Source organism: Lycium barbarum, chromosome 4, assembly GCF_019175385.1.
Source record: "Lycium barbarum isolate Lr01 chromosome 4, ASM1917538v2, whole genome shotgun sequence".
Taxonomy (NCBI): Eukaryota; Viridiplantae; Streptophyta; class Magnoliopsida; order Solanales; family Solanaceae; genus Lycium; species Lycium barbarum.
The window spans coordinates 134427615-134450134 of NC_083340.1; the positions used below are offsets into that span (position 1 = coordinate 134427615).

The 22520-nt window shown below is 36.0% G+C and overlaps 2 protein-coding genes and 1 non-coding gene across 8 annotated transcripts; 1 reads left to right on the top strand and 2 right to left on the bottom strand.

Annotated features, from left to right (window-relative positions):
* Positions 1 to 579: 579 nt before the first annotated feature.
* Positions 580 to 6452, top strand: LOC132636582 (trihelix transcription factor ENAP2-like). Of its 3 annotated transcripts, XR_009581318.1 has the most exons (3): positions 580 to 1747; positions 1919 to 2014; positions 6072 to 6452. XR_009581318.1 is itself a non-coding variant. In XM_060353509.1 (2 exons), the coding sequence occupies exons 1-2, from the start codon at positions 757 to 759 to the stop codon at positions 3129 to 3131; spliced, it is 1035 nt and encodes a 344-aa protein (XP_060209492.1). In that variant the 5' UTR covers positions 580 to 756; the 3' UTR covers positions 3132 to 6065. The 3 variants fall into 3 exon arrangements, 2 of the variants coding, with proteins under 2 accessions (XP_060209492.1, XP_060209493.1); XM_060353509.1 differs by lacking the exons at positions 1919 to 2014; positions 6072 to 6452 and adding an exon at positions 3088 to 6065; XM_060353510.1 differs by lacking the exon at positions 1919 to 2014 and having other exon boundaries at positions 581 to 1747.
* Positions 6453 to 7936: 1484 nt separating this feature from the next.
* On the bottom strand, positions 7937 to 8010 carry TRNAT-AGU (transfer RNA threonine (anticodon AGU)). Its single transcript has one exon. It is a non-coding gene; the product is annotated as a tRNA-Thr (tRNA).
* A 1815-nt stretch (positions 8011 to 9825) lies between these two features.
* On the bottom strand, positions 9826 to 20953 carry LOC132636583 (protein CONSERVED ONLY IN THE GREEN LINEAGE 160, chloroplastic-like). Of its 4 annotated transcripts, XM_060353512.1 has the most exons (10): positions 20508 to 20953; positions 14910 to 14959; positions 14752 to 14827; positions 14569 to 14664; positions 14142 to 14222; positions 13682 to 13773; positions 13089 to 13184; positions 11246 to 11314; positions 10200 to 10354; positions 9826 to 10003 (listed from the first exon to the last, which is right to left on the bottom strand). In XM_060353512.1, the coding sequence occupies exons 1-9, from the start codon at positions 20805 to 20807 to the stop codon at positions 10216 to 10218; spliced, it is 999 nt and encodes a 332-aa protein (XP_060209495.1). In that variant the 5' UTR covers positions 20808 to 20953; the 3' UTR covers positions 9826 to 10003; positions 10200 to 10215. The 4 variants fall into 4 exon arrangements, with proteins under 4 accessions (XP_060209495.1, XP_060209494.1, XP_060209496.1 ...); XM_060353511.1 differs by having other exon boundaries at positions 9826 to 10354; positions 20508 to 20950; XM_060353513.1 differs by lacking the exon at positions 20508 to 20953 and adding an exon at positions 19658 to 19846 and having other exon boundaries at positions 9826 to 10354.
* Positions 20954 to 22520: the final 1567 nt, after the last annotated feature.

Consider the following 22520-nt stretch of genomic DNA (forward strand, 5'->3'; position numbering starts at 1 on the left):
GGGAGGATTGAGTTGGAAGTGAATAATGTGATGATGGGGTATTTTACTTTGTATATATATATAGCTATAAGTTGTATTTAACATATAATTATTAGCTATGGAATGTAATTATTTTAAACTATAGCTACTAAATATAAATATGTAGTAATGTTAGTTATGCTATGTAGTTATCCCATAAAATATTTATAATTATTTATGAAAAAACTAATACTCACTATACATATAAATAATTATAAAATTTTATGTATATAATTTATCGGTTTGGTTCGGTTATTTTTAATAGAACTATAACCAAACCAAATATTATCGGTTTTTAAAATTTAAAACCAAATCAAACCAAACCAAATCAAATGTCGGTTTTTTTATTTGATTTGGTTAAATTTTCGGTTTGGTTTTGATTTTAACCAAAATCGTGAACAACCCTAATCTCAAGGTATTAGGCGAAAGATAAAACTTAATGACCACCAATTTGATGGTCAAAAATTAAAGACCACCCCAAATGAAGGCCAATCCGCGCAGAAAAATGAATTCAACCCAACTCCATAGTCAAGCCCAAAAGCTCAAATTCAACCCATACCCCCTCCCTACCCCTAACCCCCACCCCTACCCCACGTAACATCGTCGGCACATTTTTGTCGATGTACCGTCGACCCAATCACACTGAATAACTTCTCACCTTCACACCCCCCTCTCTCTCTAACCCTAAAATCGAAAAAAACTAGGGTTTGCGCCGCCGTCGAATCGCCGCCGTCTCCGATGTCCGACAACGATCTCGATAACAATTCTCCGTCACCGTCGCCGTCGTTCTCACCTCCACCAATAAAAAACGAACACCTAGCTCTTATTCCTCACGCGCCTCCTCCTCCTACAATTTCTCCGGCGACGACAATCTCACCGCCGTTAACTCGAACGCCGGCGTTCCCGGCGCGCGAAGATTGCTGGTCAGAAGCGGCAACTCATACACTCATCGAAGCATGGGGATCTCACTATCTAGAACTGAAACGCGGTAATCTAAGACAGAAACACTGGCAGGAAGTTGCTAATTCCGTCAACGCACTTCACGGACACACGAAAAAGCAATATCGAACGGATATACAGTGCAAAAACCGGATCGATACGTTGAAAAAAAAGTATAAGATCGAAAAAGCTAGGGTTTCGCAATCTCACGGTAGGTATGTTCCTCAATGGCCGTTTTTCAATAGCCTCGATGTACTCATCGGTGATAATTTCAAACCTTCGCCGTCGCCGGTGACAACTACGGTAACAACTCCGTCACCGGTGACGTTAACGGTTGCTACTCGCCGGAAAACACCTCCATTGCTTCCTCCGCCGCCTTCCGCCGTACCGGTTGCTCCTCGATCAAAACGACCGGCCGCCGGAGAACTTTACCGGCGAAATTTCTCCGCCATGGCCGCCGCCGCAGCTGCCGTGTCGGATGATTCGGACGAAGAGGATGAGTCGGAAACTTCAACTCCGGCGAGTTTTCCGGCGGGAGGTATAAGTAGGAGGAAGGAGAGTGGTGGTGGTGAATTGGCGGAAGGTTGTAGCAGGTTAGCGGAAGCGATAGGGAGGTTTGCGGAGATATACGAACGAGTTGAAGATGCTAAGCAGAGGCAAATGGTGGAATTGGAGAAGCAAAGAATGCAATTTGCGAAGGATTTGGAGATTCAAAGAATGAAACTCATTATGGAATCACAAGTACAGCTTGAAAAGATTAAACGCGCTAAGCACAGTCCACAACAAGATGGTGAGTAATGGGAGAATTTGCTGTTTCTTTCATTCTGTTTGATTTTTAGATACCGAGTCAATTGATGGTCGTGTATGCATGTACCTATTTATGTATGTATGATGAAAAGAAGCTTTCGATTTGAATGTTAGATATAAAGATATATGGAGGTGTTTCTTATTCTAGTTGTAGTTGACATTTAATATTTAGATACAAAGAAACTCATTATGGAATCACAAGTACAGCTTGAAAAGATTAAACGCGCTAAGCACAGTTCACAACAAGCTGGTGAGTAATGGGAGAATTTGCCCTTTTTTTTTTTTTTTTCATTCTGTTTCATTTTAGATAGCAATGCAATTAATACTTGTGTATATACGTACCTATTTATATATGTATGGTGAAGAGGGGATTTCAATTTGAATGTTAGATATGAAGATATGTGAAGGTGTTTCTTATTCAAGTTGTAGTTGACATTTAGAGCCCGTTTGGCTTTTTAGTTTTTTTGATTGTTAGGCGGGCCAGCTTATAAGCCATTTTGTGCTTAAAATAAGCCCAAAAAAATAAGTTGCCCGTTTGGCTTAGCTTAAAAAAAGCTAAGCTGTATAAGCTGCTTTTTTTAAGCCCATCCAAACAGGCTCTTAATATTTAGTTACAAACATATATGCAGCTTGAAAAGCTTAAACGCGCTAAGAACAGTTCACAAGCTGGTGAGTGACTTATGTATTCCTAATTGGGAGAATTCGCTGTTTCTTTCATTCTGTTTGATTTTTAGATAGCAATGCAATTTATACTCGTGTATGTATGTACCTATTTATGTATGTATGGTGAAGAGAGGGTCTCAATTTGAATGTTAGATACAAAGATATATGCAGGTGTTTCTTATTCAAGTTGTAGTTGACATATAATATTTAGATACAAAGATATATGCAGCTTGAAAAGCTTAAACGCGCTAAGAACAGTCACAATATTCCTAATGGGAGAATTTGCTGTTTCTTTTGTTCTGTTTCATTTTAGATAGCAATGCAATTGATGGCCGTATACGTATGTACCTATTTATGTATGTATGGTGAGTATAGGCTTTCAGTTTGAATGTTAGATACAAAGATATATGAAGGTGTTTCTTATTCAAGTTGTAGTTGACATTTAATATTTAGATACCTTAAAGATGCATGCAGCTTGAAAAGATTAAACGCGCTAAGAACAGTTCACAAGCGGGTAAGTGACTTATGTATTATTAATGGGAGAATTTGATGTTTCTTTCATTCTGTTTCATTTTAGATAGCAATGCAATTGATGGTCGTGTATGTATGTTACCTATTTATGTATGTATGGTGAAAAAAGGCTTTTAATTTGAATGCTAGATATGAAGAAATATGAAGGTGTTTCTTATTCAAGTTGTAGTTGACATTTATATTTAGATACAAAGATATATGCAGCTTGAAAAGCTTAACGCGCTAAGAACAGTTCACAAGCTGGTGAGCCAGGTATGTTATTCCTAGTTGGGAAAATTTGCTGTTTCTTTGATTCTGTTTGATTTTACGTAGCAATCCAATTGAAACTCGTGTATGTATGTACCTATGTATGTATGTATGTATGGTGAAAAGAAGCTTTCAATTTGATTGGTAGATATAAAGATATATGAAGGTGTTTCTTATTCAAGTTATTAGTTGATATTTAATGATTGGGAAGTTTCCAATTGATCAATAATGATGGTATGTTGTCCTAGAAGCAGTTTATTTAGTGTATCTGCTATTGGGTTTGTTGCTGAGTTGCTCTTTTGTCTTTAAATTGGGTTGCTTCCTTAGGAAAGAGAGATTGGGATTGGTGTAGTTAGTTTGCTTTAATCCTCAGTTCTCTTTTACATTTGCCTCTTTTTAACATGCACTAGTAGGGTTCTTTTTAATACGATTGAAGAAATTAAACCTGAAAAGTTTTCAAGGGGTTAGCCATTAGGGAAATTCACGATGCGTGAGAAGTTAGAACTAGTGATGTAATGACCTTTTCCTTAATCTGTACTTGTGCAAGAAACACTGGATATCATAAAGAACAGATCAAGGCCAAGTCTAGCCAAGGATGGAGAATGGGGGCTTCTCACTAAATGTGAATTGGGCATGCATTGTATCTCTGCTGAGTTATATTTGAATGAATTGAATCCCATCTCACTGATAGAGTTAAGGTAGAAAATAATTCCTTTTTTTTTTTTTTTTTTTTTTAAGATAAGGAGTTAATGTATAAGTTTTCTTATATGAGTTAGTTATCTAGGAGGTTAACTGGATTGAAGATACATAAGGTAATATATGTTGTTTTATCTTTTGAAAAGGCTAACATAACAAATGTTATTAATTTATGGGGAAGTTTCCTTATACAAGAAGTATTCCAACAAGTAGAGAGATTTAAAATTAAATATGGTTCTCCACAAACTACACCCAATCTTCTATGGCGACTGGAATCTTATGGTTGCACCAAAAGATACTAGAAATAAGAGGCTATTCATCTTACAAAATCAGACTCTACGCCATTAAAAGCTATCTAATTCCTCTCCTGCCATCGAATCCACATAAGTACTAGTGTGGCGAAAACCTATGCGCTATGCCTTCGTCTCCTGCTTCCATAGGTTCAGTTGTGCAACACCTTTTTTTTTTTTTTTTTTTTTGGAAATGATAAGTAGTTGTGCAACACTTTCTTTATTGTTCGAACTTGACTTGCCAGTCTCAAAGCTGGTACGAAATCTTTCTTGGATAGTTTGGTGTTTCATGTGTCAGGAATCAGCTTCTGAGGGCTTATACAAGTTCAGGCAGTAGGTCTTATTCTACCTTGGTTAGCTATAGATGTAAGTAAACTGTTTAGATGACCCTCTTGGTTTAAGTATGAGTCCTCGTTTGACCAAAATTAAATAGTATTTTAAATTTTCTTGATCTTATTAATTAAGAAATAAAATGATCTTAACCAAAATGTTACTTTAATCTCTTTTTCATTCTGAGGTTTAGATGATTGGATGTTTTTGTGGTTTCATGAGGGCTTTGACCAACTGTTGGTTCTGGCTCCTCTTGACTTTTTCTTTCTTCTTGGCTGTGGTGACAAAAGTGTTCCTGCAAGATGGGTGGGGAAGGGGTAGTTTTTCTAGTTAATTTGGCATTAGGCGCATTATGGTTTTTTATTGAGCTTTTTTTCTTTCCCATAATCCCTACTACTTACTAGCCACATAATGCATCCTCCAAACAATCCCAGTGGTGTAGAACTGAAATGGTAAGTATGATCAAAATTTTATTTTTTCCAGAAGTACTTTATACTTCAATTTAACCAAATTTGATCTGTTCTATTCAATTTCATATTGAAGAATGCATTTTTGTCTACAGAGTTCTCTTAAAATTGCCATAGGACAATGTTGAGGAATATTATAGTGGAAAGATTTTGCGTTCACATCTCTTGAACAGATTGAATTGAAAATGAAGATAGACACTTTTTGATGTGTCCTTGAACATAATTGCTATGGTCTTGACTATCTATTTACTTTCTATGGGGAATTGTTGATTTAATGACTGGTAAAAATGTTATGATGCCACTGGAGATCTGAGATTGGTCTATATCCTGAGTATAATACATCGTTTAAGCTTCAGAGGAAGAGCAGTAAAGATGCAATGCTTGTGGATATGTGCGGAGATTTTTATTGCATGAAACAAATATATTTACTCAGACCCCAAGATGTGGGATTTCACTGGGCTGTTGTTGTTGTTGTAAATATATTTACTCATAGTTATAAATGTGCATCGTCCCCCCACCATGACATTTAGAGAAGCTGTAGTAGTTCAACTGTGTGATGAAAGCTTTAGTCGATAGTTGATTTTCTCATTAGTCTATTATTGTAATTACCATTTGCTCCTTCTTTAGTTAACTTGTCCTGCTGTATCGTGGTAGCTATGCTTTGAAGGAACGACTTATGCTTGTTGAACTCTAATTATGGAGTTAGCAATTGATAGGGTCAGAGGGTAAAATGTTTCTTAATTCTTGCCCCGCTTGGGATCAACAACAACAACATACCCAGTGTAATTCCACAAGTGGAGTTTGGGGAGGGTAGAGTGTACGCACACCTTACCCCTACCTTGGGATCAAGGAAGGTTATTGAGAAGCTTCATTGGTGCACTGTGGCTCCTAAATATTTAGAAGTTCTCGAAAAGAAGAGAATCCTTTATTTTTTGTTGCCTTCTCTTACCCTCCCACCTTCTAAATATCACGTAAAGCCAGTAATGTCCTCGTTATTATGTATTAAGTACTATTCTCTGGATGTTTAGTTTGAAATTACTTCGACACAAATGTGAAGTTAATGGGTTTCTATTTTTATGAGCAGATGGTTACTTGTAGAAGGAATGTTGACTAGAAGAGTGTGCATTTATCGACAAAACTTTTGGAGGTGATACATATATTTTGGTTAACCTCGCCAAGAGAATACAAGTTTGCTATAGTGAAGATAAGCAGTAGATACTATTTTTAGGTTTGATTTAGTCTGTTGTTGTTTTGAGATTTTAAGAGCTTGTAACTTATTTCTGTGTCAAGTGTTGGCCTGAGCCAGACCCTCAGCGTGGTCCTAGTTATATTCTTTCAACTTTAAGCTTTCTTTTTTTCCGATAAGAAATATCCTTGTGCACATGTGAATCGAATCATGAAGTTCCTGTTTCGACTGACTAGTTTATACATTTCCACCAAATGGGTTCTCATTTCTCCTTCAACATTCGATTCTCAATTTTTGTTTATAGCTTTTACTATGACCGTGGAGGATTATTGTGACTGAGGATTGAAATGATATTTCTGTTCCTGTGAATTTTGCTCTGGTTGGACTGCATTTTCTCAAATTTTCTGCATTATTCGTGAAACAGTTGGGTAAGCTCTGCGTGAACTCTACCGTTTCAGACCCCCCTTGTGCCATTACACTGGTGTATCGTTCTTGTTGTATTTGTGAAACAATTGCCTTTATAGGAGTTCAATCACCATCCATCTTGCTACATCATACACGTTGTCCGTCTCACTATTACTCTATCTCCTTCCTTTAAGTAGTTGATGTTACTTTCCGCCTGAGAGCGACCTGTTGGAGCTCAGTGGAAAGACGACTAAAGGTTTGCTGTATCTTTGTATTTGTTTGACTAGCTATTTCTTTTTGAGTTCTAAGTTCTCTACACTACCGATAAATACTTATACAATTGGATTACTTAAAAGGTAATTGTAGGCAAGTCTATTAATAATATTGATTGATAACCTAGAATAATAACTGTAAGTATCCTGCTATATGGGCTAAATTAAATTTTTGAGTTCTAAGTTCTCTACACTACCGATAAATACTTATACAATTGGATTACTTAAAAGGTAATTGTAGGAAAGTCTATTAATAATATTGATTGATAACCTAGAATAATAACTGTAAGTATCCTGCTATATGGGCTAAATTAAATTGATGGCGTAAATGATTATTTTACTATTATGCGCTGATGCGCCAGTGAGGAGGTGTGAGAGGATGGCTGTGGTGGGCCTGAAGAGAGGGAGGAGTAGGCCAAAGAAGGCTTGGGGAGAGGTGATTCGGCAGGACATGGCGTTACTCCAGCTTACCGAGGACATGACCGGTGATAGGAGGGGGTGGAGGTCGAGTATCAGGGTAGAGGGCTAGTGGGGGGCCGCGAGGTTTCCTTTCTCGTTTTAGGAGTATTTTTATCCTGCTTCTATGTGTTGGTCTTGTCTATCTTTGTTATTTTATCATGACTTCATTGCTCTTGCTATTTCTCATTTTCACATGGTTTTGATTTGCTTGTCCGTATCTGACTCTTTTCCCTTGTTTTCCTTGTTTTCTTCTGAGCCGAGGGTCTTTCGGAAACAGCCTCCCTACCTTCCAAGGTGGGGTAAGGTCTGCGTACACTTTACCCTCCCCAGACCTCACGTTGTGGGATCCAACTGGGTATGTTGTTGTTGTTGTTGTTGTTGTTGTATTGTATATAACTTAAATTATGTTTGAATTAGATCCTTAGGGGTTGCAGAAATTGATACCAGAAAAAAAAAATGCATGTTACGTAGAGAGGAAAATAAATCTATCTTCTAATATGAAAAGCCAAAACCATTATAAACCTTGTGAAAGAAAGGACACATGAAAAAAGATCTTATAATTCTTTATGGTCCTGGCAATGTCAATAGGATGAGAAGCATGGATTGCAACAAAAAATTGTCATGTGCTGCTCTCGTTGAGAGTCGAACTCAAGACCTCCCGCTTACTAAACGGGTGCTCTAACCAACTGAGCTACGAGAGCTTGATGTTTGATGTGCGCTGATTTGGCTTTGTAACAGCAATATGAAAATTCATTCTGGGACGAATTCGCTGTTCAGTATTAATTGTAGTGGAAGAATAATAGGATCCTAAAAGATTGCTGATGATACATTTTTGAGCATTTTTACCTCTTCTTTCGACTTCCATCCAGTTGGAAGTGAATGTAGAAAAGTGAAAGATCAACTATTCTCTTTTAATGGAAGAATTAAAATAAATGTACTAGAAGCCTTTTGTTTCCACCTAATTTGTGTTTTAAGTTATGGTGACATTGGGGTTTTGTTAGGTAAACAATATTAACTATGAAATCATCATAGTTCCTTAACAGGAGTATTTATAGCTTTTTATATCTGCTTACTGGATCTCTAGTGCTACCTGTTTGTTTCTTTTCATTTTGTTTATCTTATTATCTTGTTGTTACGGCCTTTATTATTGTTGCATTTTCATCTTTCTTTGAGCCAAAGGTCTATCGGAAACAACCTCTCTACCTTTACAAGATAGGGGTAGGGTGTGCGTACACTCTACCCTCCCCGCAACCCACCTAGTGAAATTATACTGTGTGTGTTGTTGTTGCCTGTTGGATGAGACGGCGGGTGACTAAGGAAAAAATTACTCGCATATACAATATCAACGAGTGTTCCATATCAGTTGTTGCGTAATATTCAATTGTAGTTTTTTTTCAACATAATAATGGATACATTTGCCTCAACTCTAGCCAGGCCAAGAATTCAGAACCTAAAATTTGCAGAACCCGAACTCATTCTATACAATAATTATGGAATGGAGTTTAAGAGTAAAGAGAAAGAAGACTGGCCATAGAGCAAACTTAAAATCGGGACAAGCAGTGCTTTATTTTGCTCCTTGATGAGTAAACTATCTAAAAGGACATGAATTCAACATGAAAATTCGTTGTTGCTTGAACTATACACCTCGTTATAAAACAAGAAGAATGTTGTAAACATGTATATCTTAGTAGGGGTGGGCATAAATACCGAAAGCCGAAAAACCGAACCGAACCGAATGAATTTGGTTTTTCGGTTTTCGGTGTTTCGGTTCGGTTCCGATTTTTTTAAATAGCAAATTCGGTGTTCGGTTTCGGATTTCCGGTTTTTCGGTGTTACCGAAAATTTAATATATTTTTTTTATACCAATATATAATATATATCAATATCATAATTAGTTAATTACTTCCAGATTTCCGTACTACCCTATGTATGTTAGTGTATCAGTTGTTCTGAGCTAGCAATAACTTTGTCATTATTGAAAACTATAATGAACGAATCTTATAGCTTCGATCTGTTATTCCTTCTTTTTGCATCAGCTGATGGTAATGAAAGACAGAAAGAGGAGGGGCTGCTATTGTTGAGAAATTGGGGTGGCAGAGATTTCCAGATTGCCAAAATACATTGCTTTCAAGTGATGTTTCATTTTCATATTCAAAAACATATATGAGTCATCTAACTTTATTTTGCTGATCCATTGGACAGTTATTTAGAATTTTCTCAGTTTAATTTCAACATTAACGGCAACTTGTTCAATACATGACTCATCCTAGGTATAGAGTAATACTTCTTCCTATAGTGGCTGCTCCATTTGTTCAGGCAGACACTAGTTTGGTTAAATTCAAAATTGCTGACCAGTGTTGATGTGTATAGGTTCATCTTATGTGTTCATTGCCTTGAAAAACTGTTGCGGATAACATGGAGCTATCAGCATAAGTTAAAAAGGTCGTGGACATGTCATTTTCTCTGCTAATTTAAGTTTGGGCAGCTGTCTTTTGGGCGTGATTAATAGCCATTCCTTTTATCATAACTAAACCTTCCTTCAGGATAATATATGTTTACATGTACGTTGAACAAATGGTTGAATCAAAATGAAAAAGTTAGGAATTTGTGGCTGCAGTTGCGGGCAGCTGCTGCTGGCTGCTGCGGCGGCTGTTGATACTTGATCATGAATCATCTAGTAACGGGTGACTATTGCTTAACCAATGTCAAAAAACCGAAACCGAACCAAACTTCAAAACACCGTACCAAACCGAACTAATTCGGTGCGGTGTTCGGTTTCCACTTTCAAAAAACCGAAACCGAAACACCGAACTGAACTTTGAAAAAATCGAACCGAACAATATTGACACAAAAATTATCAAATCCTATAAGGGGGACTTTGGTACTATACCTATAACGTATTAACATTACGTTTCTGTCTTCTTCCCTACAATTGTCACTGCCTCCTCAATTGCTTGTGCAAAAGTTGCAATCTTGTAAGTGAAGAACCCCACTAGCATGGGTATCAACTCAAGGTGCATCAATCCATACTCCGCCGCAAGGATCCTGAAAAGAAACCAAATTAAGCGAGCAAAATACACGAATGTAAGCCGCTTTATGCAACGTAAAAGCATCAGAGCTAGCTCCAGAATAGTCCAAGAATAAAGTCTATAAATAATTCTTTGGTTCATTTTATAGCCCGTTCGGCCAAGCTTTCAAAATTTGTTCATTTTCAAAAAATGCTTTCGAAAAAGTATTTTTAGACAGTAGCAGCTTGTATTTGACTAATCAATTTGGAAAACACTTTTGCCAATATTAAAGCAGTAATTTATGCAACTTGTTTTAGCTTCTGAGAAAACTACTCCTGCTACTACTAAAAAACGCGTACTTTTCCCTACAAGCTTTGCCAAACATCTCAACTTTTTAAAATAAGCACTTTCGGCTTTCCAAAAGCTTGGACAAACAGGACATTAATCACTAACGAGTTCAAGCTACTTCAGAATGGTTGATAATACCCTTTCTAGTGGTGTTTCAACTTTTTAATGGACAAGTCCCAAGTTGAATGAAGGTGATTACTTGGAACTGGGTGAAAACTTCGCTTTGACTTTTGGTCATGGACAATACCCTTGGGACGTCTCAAACTAGAAACAAACAGATTAATTAATTTAATGCCATTACATTAGATTGATATTCAAGTGTCAAAACTTCCCTCAGCTTACTAAGTTTTTCTTTTGTTCTTCGGCAGATAAGTGGTCAACTTCTAAATTTGGTAAACCAAAAGTTCTAATTAAATCTTGTAAATAAATGGTGAATAGGAGAAACAGAAGCTCCTTTTAAACAGCTCGGCAGCTCCAATTTCTTTATCCATGCAGAAACATAATAAGAGAAGTTTCCTTGCAACAATTATTCTATCCGTACGTGTTTTAACGCAATACAATGAGAGCGGAAGATCCTTACCCATTCCACCGGTTATAGATCATGACCAAAACAACAGGAACCAGTAGCCTTGGCTGCCCAGCTGCTCCCCTGCAAGTAAGCCTTTCTCGTAAGTTAATTAATCAGAGATCAAACTAGTCCTTTATGGCATATGACTACTATCCCTGTGCCAGTTAGGGATTCAATAATGATGCATGGTCTTGGATCTCTATTTATTCACCCATTGCTTAATAACTTAAACCCTTGGAATTAAGAAATTGTTGACAGTGAAACAACCACAGTATAGCTGATCATGTACAACCCCAAGATGAAAATGGTAATTGCAAGTCGGGAAATGTTTGAAGAGTGAAGAGTAGGAGGACGTCAAAGAAGTAATCCTAAAAAGATCTTTTTACCTATTTCTTAATCCAAGTATAAGGTACAGAGAGGATGAGGATGTGAAAGTTGACAAATCAACCAATCGACGGTAACATATTTAAGCCTATTTGGTAATAATGGATTACCCCACATTTTTCTTTTCAAATTTTGATATGAGCAAATAAAATATCTTATTAGTATTTGTGGCCAAGCTATTCACAAGCAGAAACCCTAGACACAGTGTCACTCTCAGAGTAGTCTCAGCACAATGTACTCGTGATTCGCCGCCAAAAAGAAAATCCACAAACATGAAGATAAAACGAAAAATTGATCATGTCTACTAACAGAAATTTTTCCAGAACTAGGTAATATGCATCCTATGCAAAGTGGAGTAAAACAATATCCCACGAGGATCAAGGTCCAACTTCACTTAGGAATTTGAAAGTAAACTTCTAAATTAAACCCTTCTTTGATGTGATTGTTAGGATTTTGGTCTACCCAACCAACATTAACAATGATGAACAAATACCATATCTTAGCCCCAAAATAGTTTGGTTGGCTATATGAATTCTTCATACCTATTTTATTGCATTTGAACATGTTCCATGCCACATTCACTCTGACATAACATTACCGGTCTCAATCATTTTATAAAATTTTCCTTCCACTCTAATTGGTATCTTCCTATAGGCTATAGCATAGCACTCTCGTTGCAGTCCTTCATTTCATTCATCCTATTCAAATAATATTATTGCCTTGAATCTGAAAGCCTAGATAATCCCACTTCAATTTCATTCTCCTATGGGGGCCAAAGTTGCAATGTATGCATTCCGTCCTACTTATCTTAAAACCCTCATCTCTAGAGTACTTCTCCTGTTCTCTATAGATCAAAATTTTGGTTGACTTCTTTGCTAGTTTCGTCTATTAATACAATGACATCTTCAAACGGGATATACAATGAAACTTGTATGCTAATGTTACCTCATTCATAACTAGGATAAATGAGAAAGGGCTCAAGGCAAATCCTTGGTGTAAACCCATGCTTATGCGAGACTCTGTTAGTTTACACGAAGAATCTTTTTTGAGCTTATACTTGCTGTTAAATTAACAACCTTAACTTTGAGAATTTCATACTGATCTGTGGATCCTTAATTACTGGGGCCCATATGGTCCAATAGCTTCAGATATCTGATGATAATTATTGCACTTCCCGGGCGTAGCACACACATACCATGCAGAACATGCAAAATAATATAAAGCGAGCCTCAATTAACTTTCCGTCTTAGTATCCTAACTTAATACTCATTAAGCAGAACAACTTTTTGCCCGCAGAAAACAATAAAATTGCAATATGAAAATCAGATTCAGTTTCTTAAGCAAAAGTAAAATATTATGGAATTACACCTAGGCTATGATTAAGGAGGAAGATAAAAGACAACATCAAAATAATGGAGAGAAACATGCACAGAAGAAGTCATCAGCTAAAGCTTGAATATGAAAAGCATACTTGATAAGCGCTTTGGGTCCATCTGTCCTTAGAGAATCCACACTGTTCCCCAACATACGCATGTACATCAATGAACCAAGTAGCCCAGCACCGTAACTGGACAGATGTTAAAACATAACATTATATCAATACCAAACATATGCATGCACATGAAAGAACCAAGTAATTAACACAGTACCGTAACTGGTCACATGAAACATATTTTATGACTACCAATTTTATAAGCTTCATGGCATATGTGCAGACCACCAGCTTAATTCCTTGCAACAAATTCGGAAACTCAAATTTATATAAGCAAAACAGAAATAAAACAGTCCTGGTTTAATAACGGATATGCGAAGTATACTAGAAGATTTGGTCATTTTATGGTATGAAATGGCTATTTTTCCTGTGACAAAATCATTTTTTGAAGAAAATAGGCAAAAAGATTTCATTCATTCGGAAGTACTACCAAAACTAGATTACTAATTGAAGGAAAGCTAGCTTAACGGATAAAGGGTTAGGTCAGACTACAACATCATTTGAGTCACACCATGCATTAATTCAGAAGACATTGAAAAGAACTAGAATTTGTAGAAAGTCAACTAGTTTACCTTGCTGCGATTTCAGGAGAATAAGAGACATATGCTGAAACTATGCCAACACCACCAATACCTAGGGTGAGCAACTGTAGTTTGTCCTTCAACTGCAGAGGAAAGAAACACAAATAATTTAGAACTGTGAACTTGTACAGTCAACAGGTCTCAATCAAGAGTATGAGCCCGTTTGGATTGGCTTATAAGTTGCTTATAAGCTGTTTTTAGCTTTTTTGAGTGTTTGGCTGGCCAGCTTAAAGTCATTTTGTGCTTAAAATAAGCTCAAAAAAATAATTGGGCCCATTTGACTTAGCTTATCTAAAGTAGCTTATACGTTGAAAACAGCTTATAAGCCAAAAAAATAAGTTAAGACTATCCCAACTTATCTTTTTTAGCTTATAAGCTGCAAACAGCTTATAGGCATAAGCCCATCCAAACAGGCTCTATGACTCAGGTGGAGAAAATAGTAAACATGTACCTTAAGATACTGCGCTTCCGACTGAGCAGCCAAAATATTTGGGTCCTCTTTTGAGCGTCTTGTTTCTCGGAGCAACACTTCCTGAGGGATGGATAACTTGGCATTATAAGGTGAGTAGCACTTTTCTATATTTCAGGAGACATGTTTAGCAAAAAACAAGTGATAACCTTTTTGGACCACTCTAAAAAATAATAGCCAGAAAATGTATATGTAATGTATATTAAGTAAAATTTTACATTAATATACATATCGTATACACACAAATATACATGTAATATACTTATCATATACATAATCAATGTATATTTTTGTAGTTTGGCTAGCGCCCGTAATGAATTTTGGCCGACGGTCAAAAATGTCAAAATCCCAAAAAACAAAGAATCAAATTTCAAGAAACAAATTCTTTAGGCAGTTCCTAATGACATACACTGCCTCCAGTTGCAGCCTTTGCAGCCCTATCCCACTTCTCTTGCTCGCGTCGTGTTGGTGCTGGTCTCCATTTTTGAGATGCACTTACACTAGCCTGAAAACTATTTCAGCTTGAACAATGTCCGATTAAAAAAAAATGAATGTCAAATAGCTAAAGCTAAATGCCTTAAAATTGACTTACTTGACTTTCATTGACTTGAGGGTCTAGCATAGGTTTAGAAGGGGCTATTAGCTTCTCGGTTAAGTCAATTTCCATACTGCATCCTCCAAAACGCAATCACATTAGAGGAAGAATCAACTGATATTTCTCTATCAAGAAAGGTCGAAGAAGGGTCCCACCTGTCAAGACTCATGACTCTGTTTAAGCTAAGAAATCCAGATGGCTCTTCCTGTTAAGATCAAGATGACATGGTCACAAACAAATTAAGCAAAATGCCGAATTTTACCCTCTATAGTAGTACAGAACTTCTTCGGTTGAAGCCAGTCAGCCACTACAGGGACAAATCATATTTTCGTGCAATTCAATTTAAAGAAAAGGTAAAAGAACAAAAAGAAAGGGAAAAATCACTCGATGACCAATATTTGTCTATTCCCTGTCGTGCAGAAAGCTAGGGACTATCAAGAAAAGATTCCTCAAAAGACATAACAATTGACGACAAACAACACAACAGAGAATCCTTAATGTAGTTCAAACAAAATTACCTCAACTACAAACAACTTGGAGTCAATTGTATGAATTTTCAGTAACCATTACATTCTATTCAGGACTATTTCATTCCAATACTGGTAATTCATCTTTCAAGACCAATCAAGGATTCTATACAACTAGAGGTCATCTAAATCAGACGCTTACCTTGAAATCAATTCTCTAATCAAAATAAAAACTACTCCTGACAAAACCAGACCAAACTAAGGGTGTGTTTGGTAAAAAATCCAGAAAATGTTCTCCAATTTTCTCATGTTTGGTTGGTCAAAATGTGTTGGTTTGATAGATTCGCCTCGGAAACAAGAAGTTCTGGTCCCGGAAGGATAATATCAACCACTTGACGCCCATCTGACGCATCTGTTATTGTTATCTCATACCCCACTTTGTCTTTTCGTATGATTTTGCTTACTATACCTGCTGCTAAACATTTTCTTTTATAGAAAAACATGTTCCTTAAAAATGAGGAAAATGACTTCCATAATGAAAGTAGGAAAATCAAGTTCCATAAATGATATTCCGAGTTTATTATCTCCTCACCACCCACCCAATGCCCCCAACCCCCACCTCTTGACCACTCCATCCCCGTTGACCCCGAACCTCACCCTCCAGCCCAAATCCAATCCACCTGCATAGTGTTTTGCTAGATTACATATAAATGCTGTTAGGATAATACTTTTTGCTTACTTACAAAACACAAAAACCACTTGTTTTCCAAGAAAACATTTTCCATGGAAAATATTTTCCTTCATACCAAACACACCCTAGGTTTATACAACAACAACTAAGTTGGTAGGCAGCTCAATTGCCTAAAACACTAAAAACCCTCAATAAACGGAAAGCTCAATGCTCCGAAACAAGTTAGAAAACATCGTGTGACAACATTTCATATCATCAAAACACCATGAAATATGACAAAATTCAGAAAGTACTTAACATTGAACAAGATAGCAAAAAGACCAAGATTAGTAATACAAAGATTGGACCGTGGCAGGAGCAGAGCAATTTTCTTGAGGATCCTGAACAAACTTTTTCATAGGACCCACAAATTATTTATTCCAAATAAAATCATCAGAGGTTCGAGGGTCTTCATCTTTACCCCAATATTTCCTTAACTTAGTTGAAGTAGGTGGGCCCCCATATTCACCTGGTGCATCCCCAGTGGACCATTTCATAGGCTTCTTTTTTGGAAGAATCACTTTGGTTTGCCTTTAAAGTGAGGAAAATGACTTCCCTAGGGAGAGTAGGGAAAACAAGTTCAATAAGTGGCGTTTCACAAATATTTTCTCCTCCGTACCCTCCAACCAGAGGCGAATTTATGTATTAATTTTGGGTCACGTAAGCACATGGTCACTCAACTAAACTCGATATATTATGTGTATAATTCTGAAAATATATCTAATATTACCTTAAGGAACACATGGTCAAACTAGGCTGAGTGGAGAACTGGTCAGGGACTGTGTTTATTTCCTCACTCCTGCACGTTCTATGCTTTTATCAAAGCAGCCTTTTAACTTTCCTTTTTATATTATTCTAAATCTTTTTTCTTCTATAGTTCTAATTACCCAAAAGTAAACACCGTGTTTCTTTTTTGTATTACCTCTAATGATTTTTTTTTCCTTTATTTCTAATTACCTAAGTCCCAAAAGGCAAAAGAAATAAAAAACCCCATAGGTGCTAAGCTGCAACGAACCAAAGACAAAAGAAATCAAAAAACCCCATAGCTAATGGTGAACTCATCCTCTTAAAATTCTGGATTCGCCTCCACCTCCAACACACCCCACTCCACCCCCATAGCCCCACCACCACACCCCTACCCCACCTCCAACACCATAGTGTTTGCCTAGATTAGATTACAAATGTTTTTGGAACAATATTTTCTGCTTACTTACAAACGCAAGAAAATCAGTAAGAAAACCACTTATTTTTGTGGAAAATATTTTCCTTCATACCAAACACGCCCTAAGGAGTCGTTTGGACATGATTTGAAATTATGATGATTTGAAGTTGAAGTTTGTTTGGACATGCAATTTGGATTTCTTAAGTTGTATTTTTTCTTATAGATATAAAAACCCCACAAGTTGTGAAAACCATCATTAACTTTCCCAATTCTTATACAATCTTACCAAATAAGCAAGTCATAGTTCATAACAAAATTAATATGCCACTAGAAGGCCTTTCTAAAAAATACAACATCAATTGATCAAACTTTAGTTTAATAAAATGGAAAATTGAACATGAGTTGTAGTGTAACTACTCTTTAATATAATCCTCCCACATGGTTGGTAAGAGTAAATTTGTTATAAATATACTACCAACTTGTAGATCTTTTAATATTTGATATAAATGGTTGGTAAACATAATTGGTATATGATTTGGAATCCCAAATCATGCCTTTTTGGATGATTTGGGATGTCATCTCATGAGATGAAATCACATGTCCAAACGCCTACTTTGTATACAACAACTAACTTGTCAGGCACCCCAATTGCCTAAAACACTTAAAGTTTGATATACCAGAAGCTCATTGCTCCTAAACCAGTTGGAAAAACTTCAGTAACTACATATCACATTTATCTTAACACCATGGAATGTGAAAAAATTCAGAAAGTACTTAACATTTGAACAAGAATAGCAAAAAAAAAAATCAAGATTAGTAATAGAAATATTGGACCTTTACAGGAGCAGAGTGATTTTCTTGAGGATCCTGAACAATTTTTTTCATACGACCCGTAAATTCTTTATTCCAAATAAAATCATCAGAGGTAAGAGGGCCTTCATCTTTACCCCAATACTTCCTTAACTTAGTTGTAGTAGGTGGGCCTCCATATTCACCTGGTGCATCCCCAGTAGACCATTTCATAGGCTTCTTTTTTGGAAGAATTACTTTGGTTGGTAGTGTTGGTGATGAATTTGTTGATGATTCTTGAGATTTTGGTGTGGCTGTTGAGGTTACTGAGAGGTATTAGCAACTTAGAACAGCCATTTCTTCCCTAAGGGTAGTAGGAAAAACAAGTTCCCTAGGGTTTCATAATGATTGTCTCTTCCTCACCCTCCAAAACACCCCACCGACCTAGCCCCATAGCCCCTATACCCACCACCCCCAGATCCCTACCTTACCTCCACCACCATAGTGTTTGCCTAGATTATATACAAATGATTTTGGGACAATGTTTACTGCTTACTCACCAAGCACAAGAAAATCAGTAAGAAAACCACTTATATTTCCGGGAAAATCATCTTTCGTGGAAAATATTTTCATTCATACCAAACACCCCCTAAGTGTATACAACAACTAAATTGTAACGCAGCCCAATTGCCTAAAACATTTAACAGCTAGATAAACCTTGTGTGATTACATTTCATATTATCAAAACACCATGGAATTTGAAAGTAAAAACACTGAAAACCAAGATAAGTATAGAAAGATTGGACCTTGGCAGGATTAGAGCGAGAAGCAGGGTCATTTTTTTCTTCAGGATCCTGAACAAACTTTTTCATACGACCCATTATTCCAAATAAAAGCATCTGAAGTAAGAGGGTCTTCATGTGCATAACCAGTGGACGATTTCATAGGCTTCTTTTTGGGAAGAATAACTGAAAATACTCCTAATGAAAACAAGACTTAATTAAAGGTGTGTTTGGAATGTTCTTATAATTGGTTGGTCAAAATATTTTCTCCAAGAAAACAAGTTCATTAAAAATGAGGAAAATGACTTCCCTAATTGGTATAGGGAAAACAAGTTCCATAAACAGCCTTCCAAACTCATTGTTTCCTCCCCACCCCACAAAGGCCCCCAACCCCCACCCCTTGCCCATCCCCAAACTCCTAGTCCCCACCCCGTTGTTTTTCTGCATTACATATAAATGCTCTTGGGACAATATTTTTTTTGCTTACATACCAAACACTACACACACCATAAGTGTATACAACAACAACAACAACTAAGTTGTAAGGTAGCTCAATTGTGAAAACAACTTAAAGCTCTATAAACCAAAAGCATGTGTGACTACATTTCATATTATGAAAACACCACGGAGTATGAAAAAATTCAGAAAGTACCAACATTGAACAATAAGGAGTCGTTTGGTTGCTGATTAGGAAGGAAGTTATGCATGAAACTAAAATAGCTAATACCATGTTAGGAAGTTATTTAGTTGCTTTGTATAAAATTTAGCACACCAAGTACAATATTTGGTTATCATTTTACAACCCCACATAAATAAAAATAGGTATAAGTTATGAGTCAATTTATGTATTATTTTATACAGTTAGAACATGGAATAACTAAACTCTGCATAACTAAATCCTGCATGACTATAAACATCAACCAAACAACCCCTAAGAACAAAAAAGACCAAGATTAGTATAGAAAAATGTGACCTTTACAGGAGCAGAGTGATCTTCTTGAGGATTCTGAACAAATTTTTTCATTCGACCCATAAATTCTTTATTCCAAATAAAGTCATCAGAAGTAAGAGGATCTTCATCTTTACCCCAATACTTCCTTAACTTAGTTGTAGTAGGTGGGCCACCATATTCACCTGGTGCATCACCAGTAGACCATTTCATAGGCTTCTTTTTTGGAAGAATTATTTTGGTTGGTAGTGTTGGTGATGAATTTGTTGAAGATTCTTGAGATTTTGGTGTGGCTGTGGAGGTTACTGAGAGGTATTAGCAATTTAGAACAGCCATTTTCTTTTGCTAAAATCAGACTTAACTAAGGGTGTGTTTGGTATAAATATTTCCAAGTTTGGTCGATTACAATAGTTTGGAAAACATTTTCTCTAGGAAAACAAGTTTCTTAAAATGAGGAAAATGATGTCCTAGTGGGAGTAGCGAAGACGAGTTCCAAAAGTGTCCTTCCAACCTCATTATCTCCCCCCCAACCCCAACCCCACCCCCACCCCAATGGCCCCCATTCCCCACCCCATCCCTCCTCCATAGTGTTTTGGTTACGTACCAAACACTAGAAAATAAGTAAGAAACTTTCCAAGTAAACATTTTCCTTCATGCCTAACACACCCTACGTGTATAAAACAACAATAACAACAACTAAGTCATAAGGCAGTTCAATTGCTGGAAAAATCTAAAAGCTCGACAAACTAAGGCATAACCTTGTGCTATTACATTTCATATAATCAAAATACCAATGGAATATAACAAAATTCAGAAAGTAATTTAACACTGATCAAGAATAGCAAAAAAGACCAAGATTAGTAAAAGATTGGACCTTGACAGGATTAAAGCGAGAGGCAGTATCATTTTCTTGAACATATTTTTTCATACGACCCATAAATTCTTTATTCCAAATAAAGTCATCAGAAGTAAGAGGATCTTCATCTTTACCCCAATACCTCCTTAACTTAGTTGTAGTAGGTGGGCCACCATATTCACCTGGTGCATCACCAGTAGACCATTTCATAGGCTTCTTTTTTGGAAGAATTATTTTGGTTGGTACTGTTGGTGATGAATTTGTTGATGATTCTTGAGATTTTGGTGTTACTGAGAGGTGGCAATTTAGAACTGCCATTTTTTTTGTTCTTTCTTTCTTTCTTTCTGTTTTTTCTTTGGTTTTTTGGGGATGGAAAAATATGTGAGAAATGATCAAATGTGTGTAGATGGCTGTTGTGTTTTTTTGGTAGGGAAAATAAGTGGAAGGGAAAATCTGCTTACATGGCCTGTTTAGGAACATTTGATTTTTACAGTAAAGATCATATTAAACTATTTTATCGTAGGAGATATAAATAAATTAAATAACAATCATATCATGATTAAGTGCAAAAAATATCCTTTTTCTTTTTTAAAAAATATAAAATCAAAACGATGTTTGGTTTTAGCATTGATTGATTTTTTTGAAGCTGAACTTTTCATACTAATTTTTAAAGTGAAATTTTTTCCCTCATAAAATTTCAACATTTTTTGAGTTAAATACATGTGCAGGTACAATTTAAATTATCAAATATCTTTTTTTATTGTTCAAATATGTTTTCCTTTCACTAATTGGTCTAAGATTGCTCCTCCTTCCACCTATTTGGATTTAAAAAATGTCCTTAACGTATTAGAATTGACTCAAAAATGTCTTTATACCTATTGGATCAAATTTGCCCCCTAAAATTATTTTTAGGCTTAAAATTGCTCCTCCATTAAGGGCACAATTATATGCTACTCCCTCTGTCCCAATTTATATGAGAGCTGACCTATTTGGCGAATCAACCGCTCTTTCTTTGAATATAATTTTCTCCAACTCTTTTCATATATTATGAACTATTAATTATGCAGACTTATAATACTTTTTATGTAGGAATTAGTTAATTAATTATTTACCTGGTACCACTGCAGTGGACCATTTCATAGGCTTCTTTATTTGGAAGAATTATTTTGGTTGGTAGTGAGGGTTGTGTTTGGGATGAATTAGTTAGTGATTCTTGAGATTTTGGTGTTGCTGTTGAGGTCTCTGAGAGGTAGTAGCAATTTACAACTGCCATTTTGTTTTGCTCTCTCTTTCTGTTTTTCTTTGGTGTTTTTTGGGGATGGAAAAAACAGTGTGAAATGATCACAGTGGGGAAAATGATCACTGGTGGCCATTGTGGCTTTTTGGTTGGGAAAAAAAATAAGTGGCAGGGAAAATCTGCTTACATGGCCCCTTTAGGAACAGCAATGCGCACTAGTGGAATTTGAATCACAAATTAAACTATTTTATAAATAAGAGACATAAACGAAATAACAATGCGTATCATGATTAAATGAAAAAAGATCTGTATCATTAAGAAAAAATACCATAGGAATTTATTTCTTTTTCAGATAAAGAAAAAAATCAAAATAGTGCTTGGTTATATATTGAATTGATTTTTTGAAAGAATTTTAAAAGATGAATTTTCAAAACCAGTTATTTAAGTGAATCTTTTTTTCACCAAAAGTTTTTAAAAAATCAAGTTAAATACATGTTCAAATACAAGTTTAATTTGCAAAAAACTTTTGTGCAATTTAATTTTAATCTTTTTTAAATACCACAATTTTTATGTCCAAAATTTTATCTTTATCCGTGGTTAAGGTAACACTTAAGAAAGTTATTATGAATTGGCAATTTGAGTATTAAGGTTGGAAAGAGTTGCTCAATACTTCATCCAATCCATTTTACTTGTCATCCTTATTAAAAATAGATGGTCCAAATTAATTGTCATTTTAGAAAATCAAGATATAATTAATTATTAGTATCTGCCTTTAACACAATAAATGTGCAGAG

What these genes read in the sequence shown, in the direction of transcription:
- LOC132636582 (XM_060353509.1), top strand. Translation starts at nt 757, where the DNA reads ATGTCCGACAACGATCTCGATAACAATTCTCCGTCACCGTCGCCGTCG. An exon ending in GCACAGTCCACAACAAGATG is followed by an intron (nt 1,748 to 3,087) that starts GTGAGTAATGGG and finishes TTTGAATGCTAG; the next exon opens with ATATGAAGAAATATGAAGGT.
- LOC132636583 (XM_060353512.1), bottom strand. Translation starts at nt 20,807, where the DNA reads ATGGCAGTTCTAAATTGCCACCTCTCAGTAACACCAAAATCTCAAGAA. An exon ending in TCTCCTGAAATCGCAGCAAG is followed by an intron (nt 13,185 to 13,681) that starts GTAAACTAGTTG and finishes ACATCTGTCCAG; the next exon opens with TTACGGTGCTGGGCTACTTG. An exon ending in GGACCCAAAGCGCTTATCAA is followed by an intron (nt 11,315 to 13,088) that starts GTATGCTTTTCA and finishes GCTTACTTGCAG; the next exon opens with GGGAGCAGCTGGGCAGCCAA.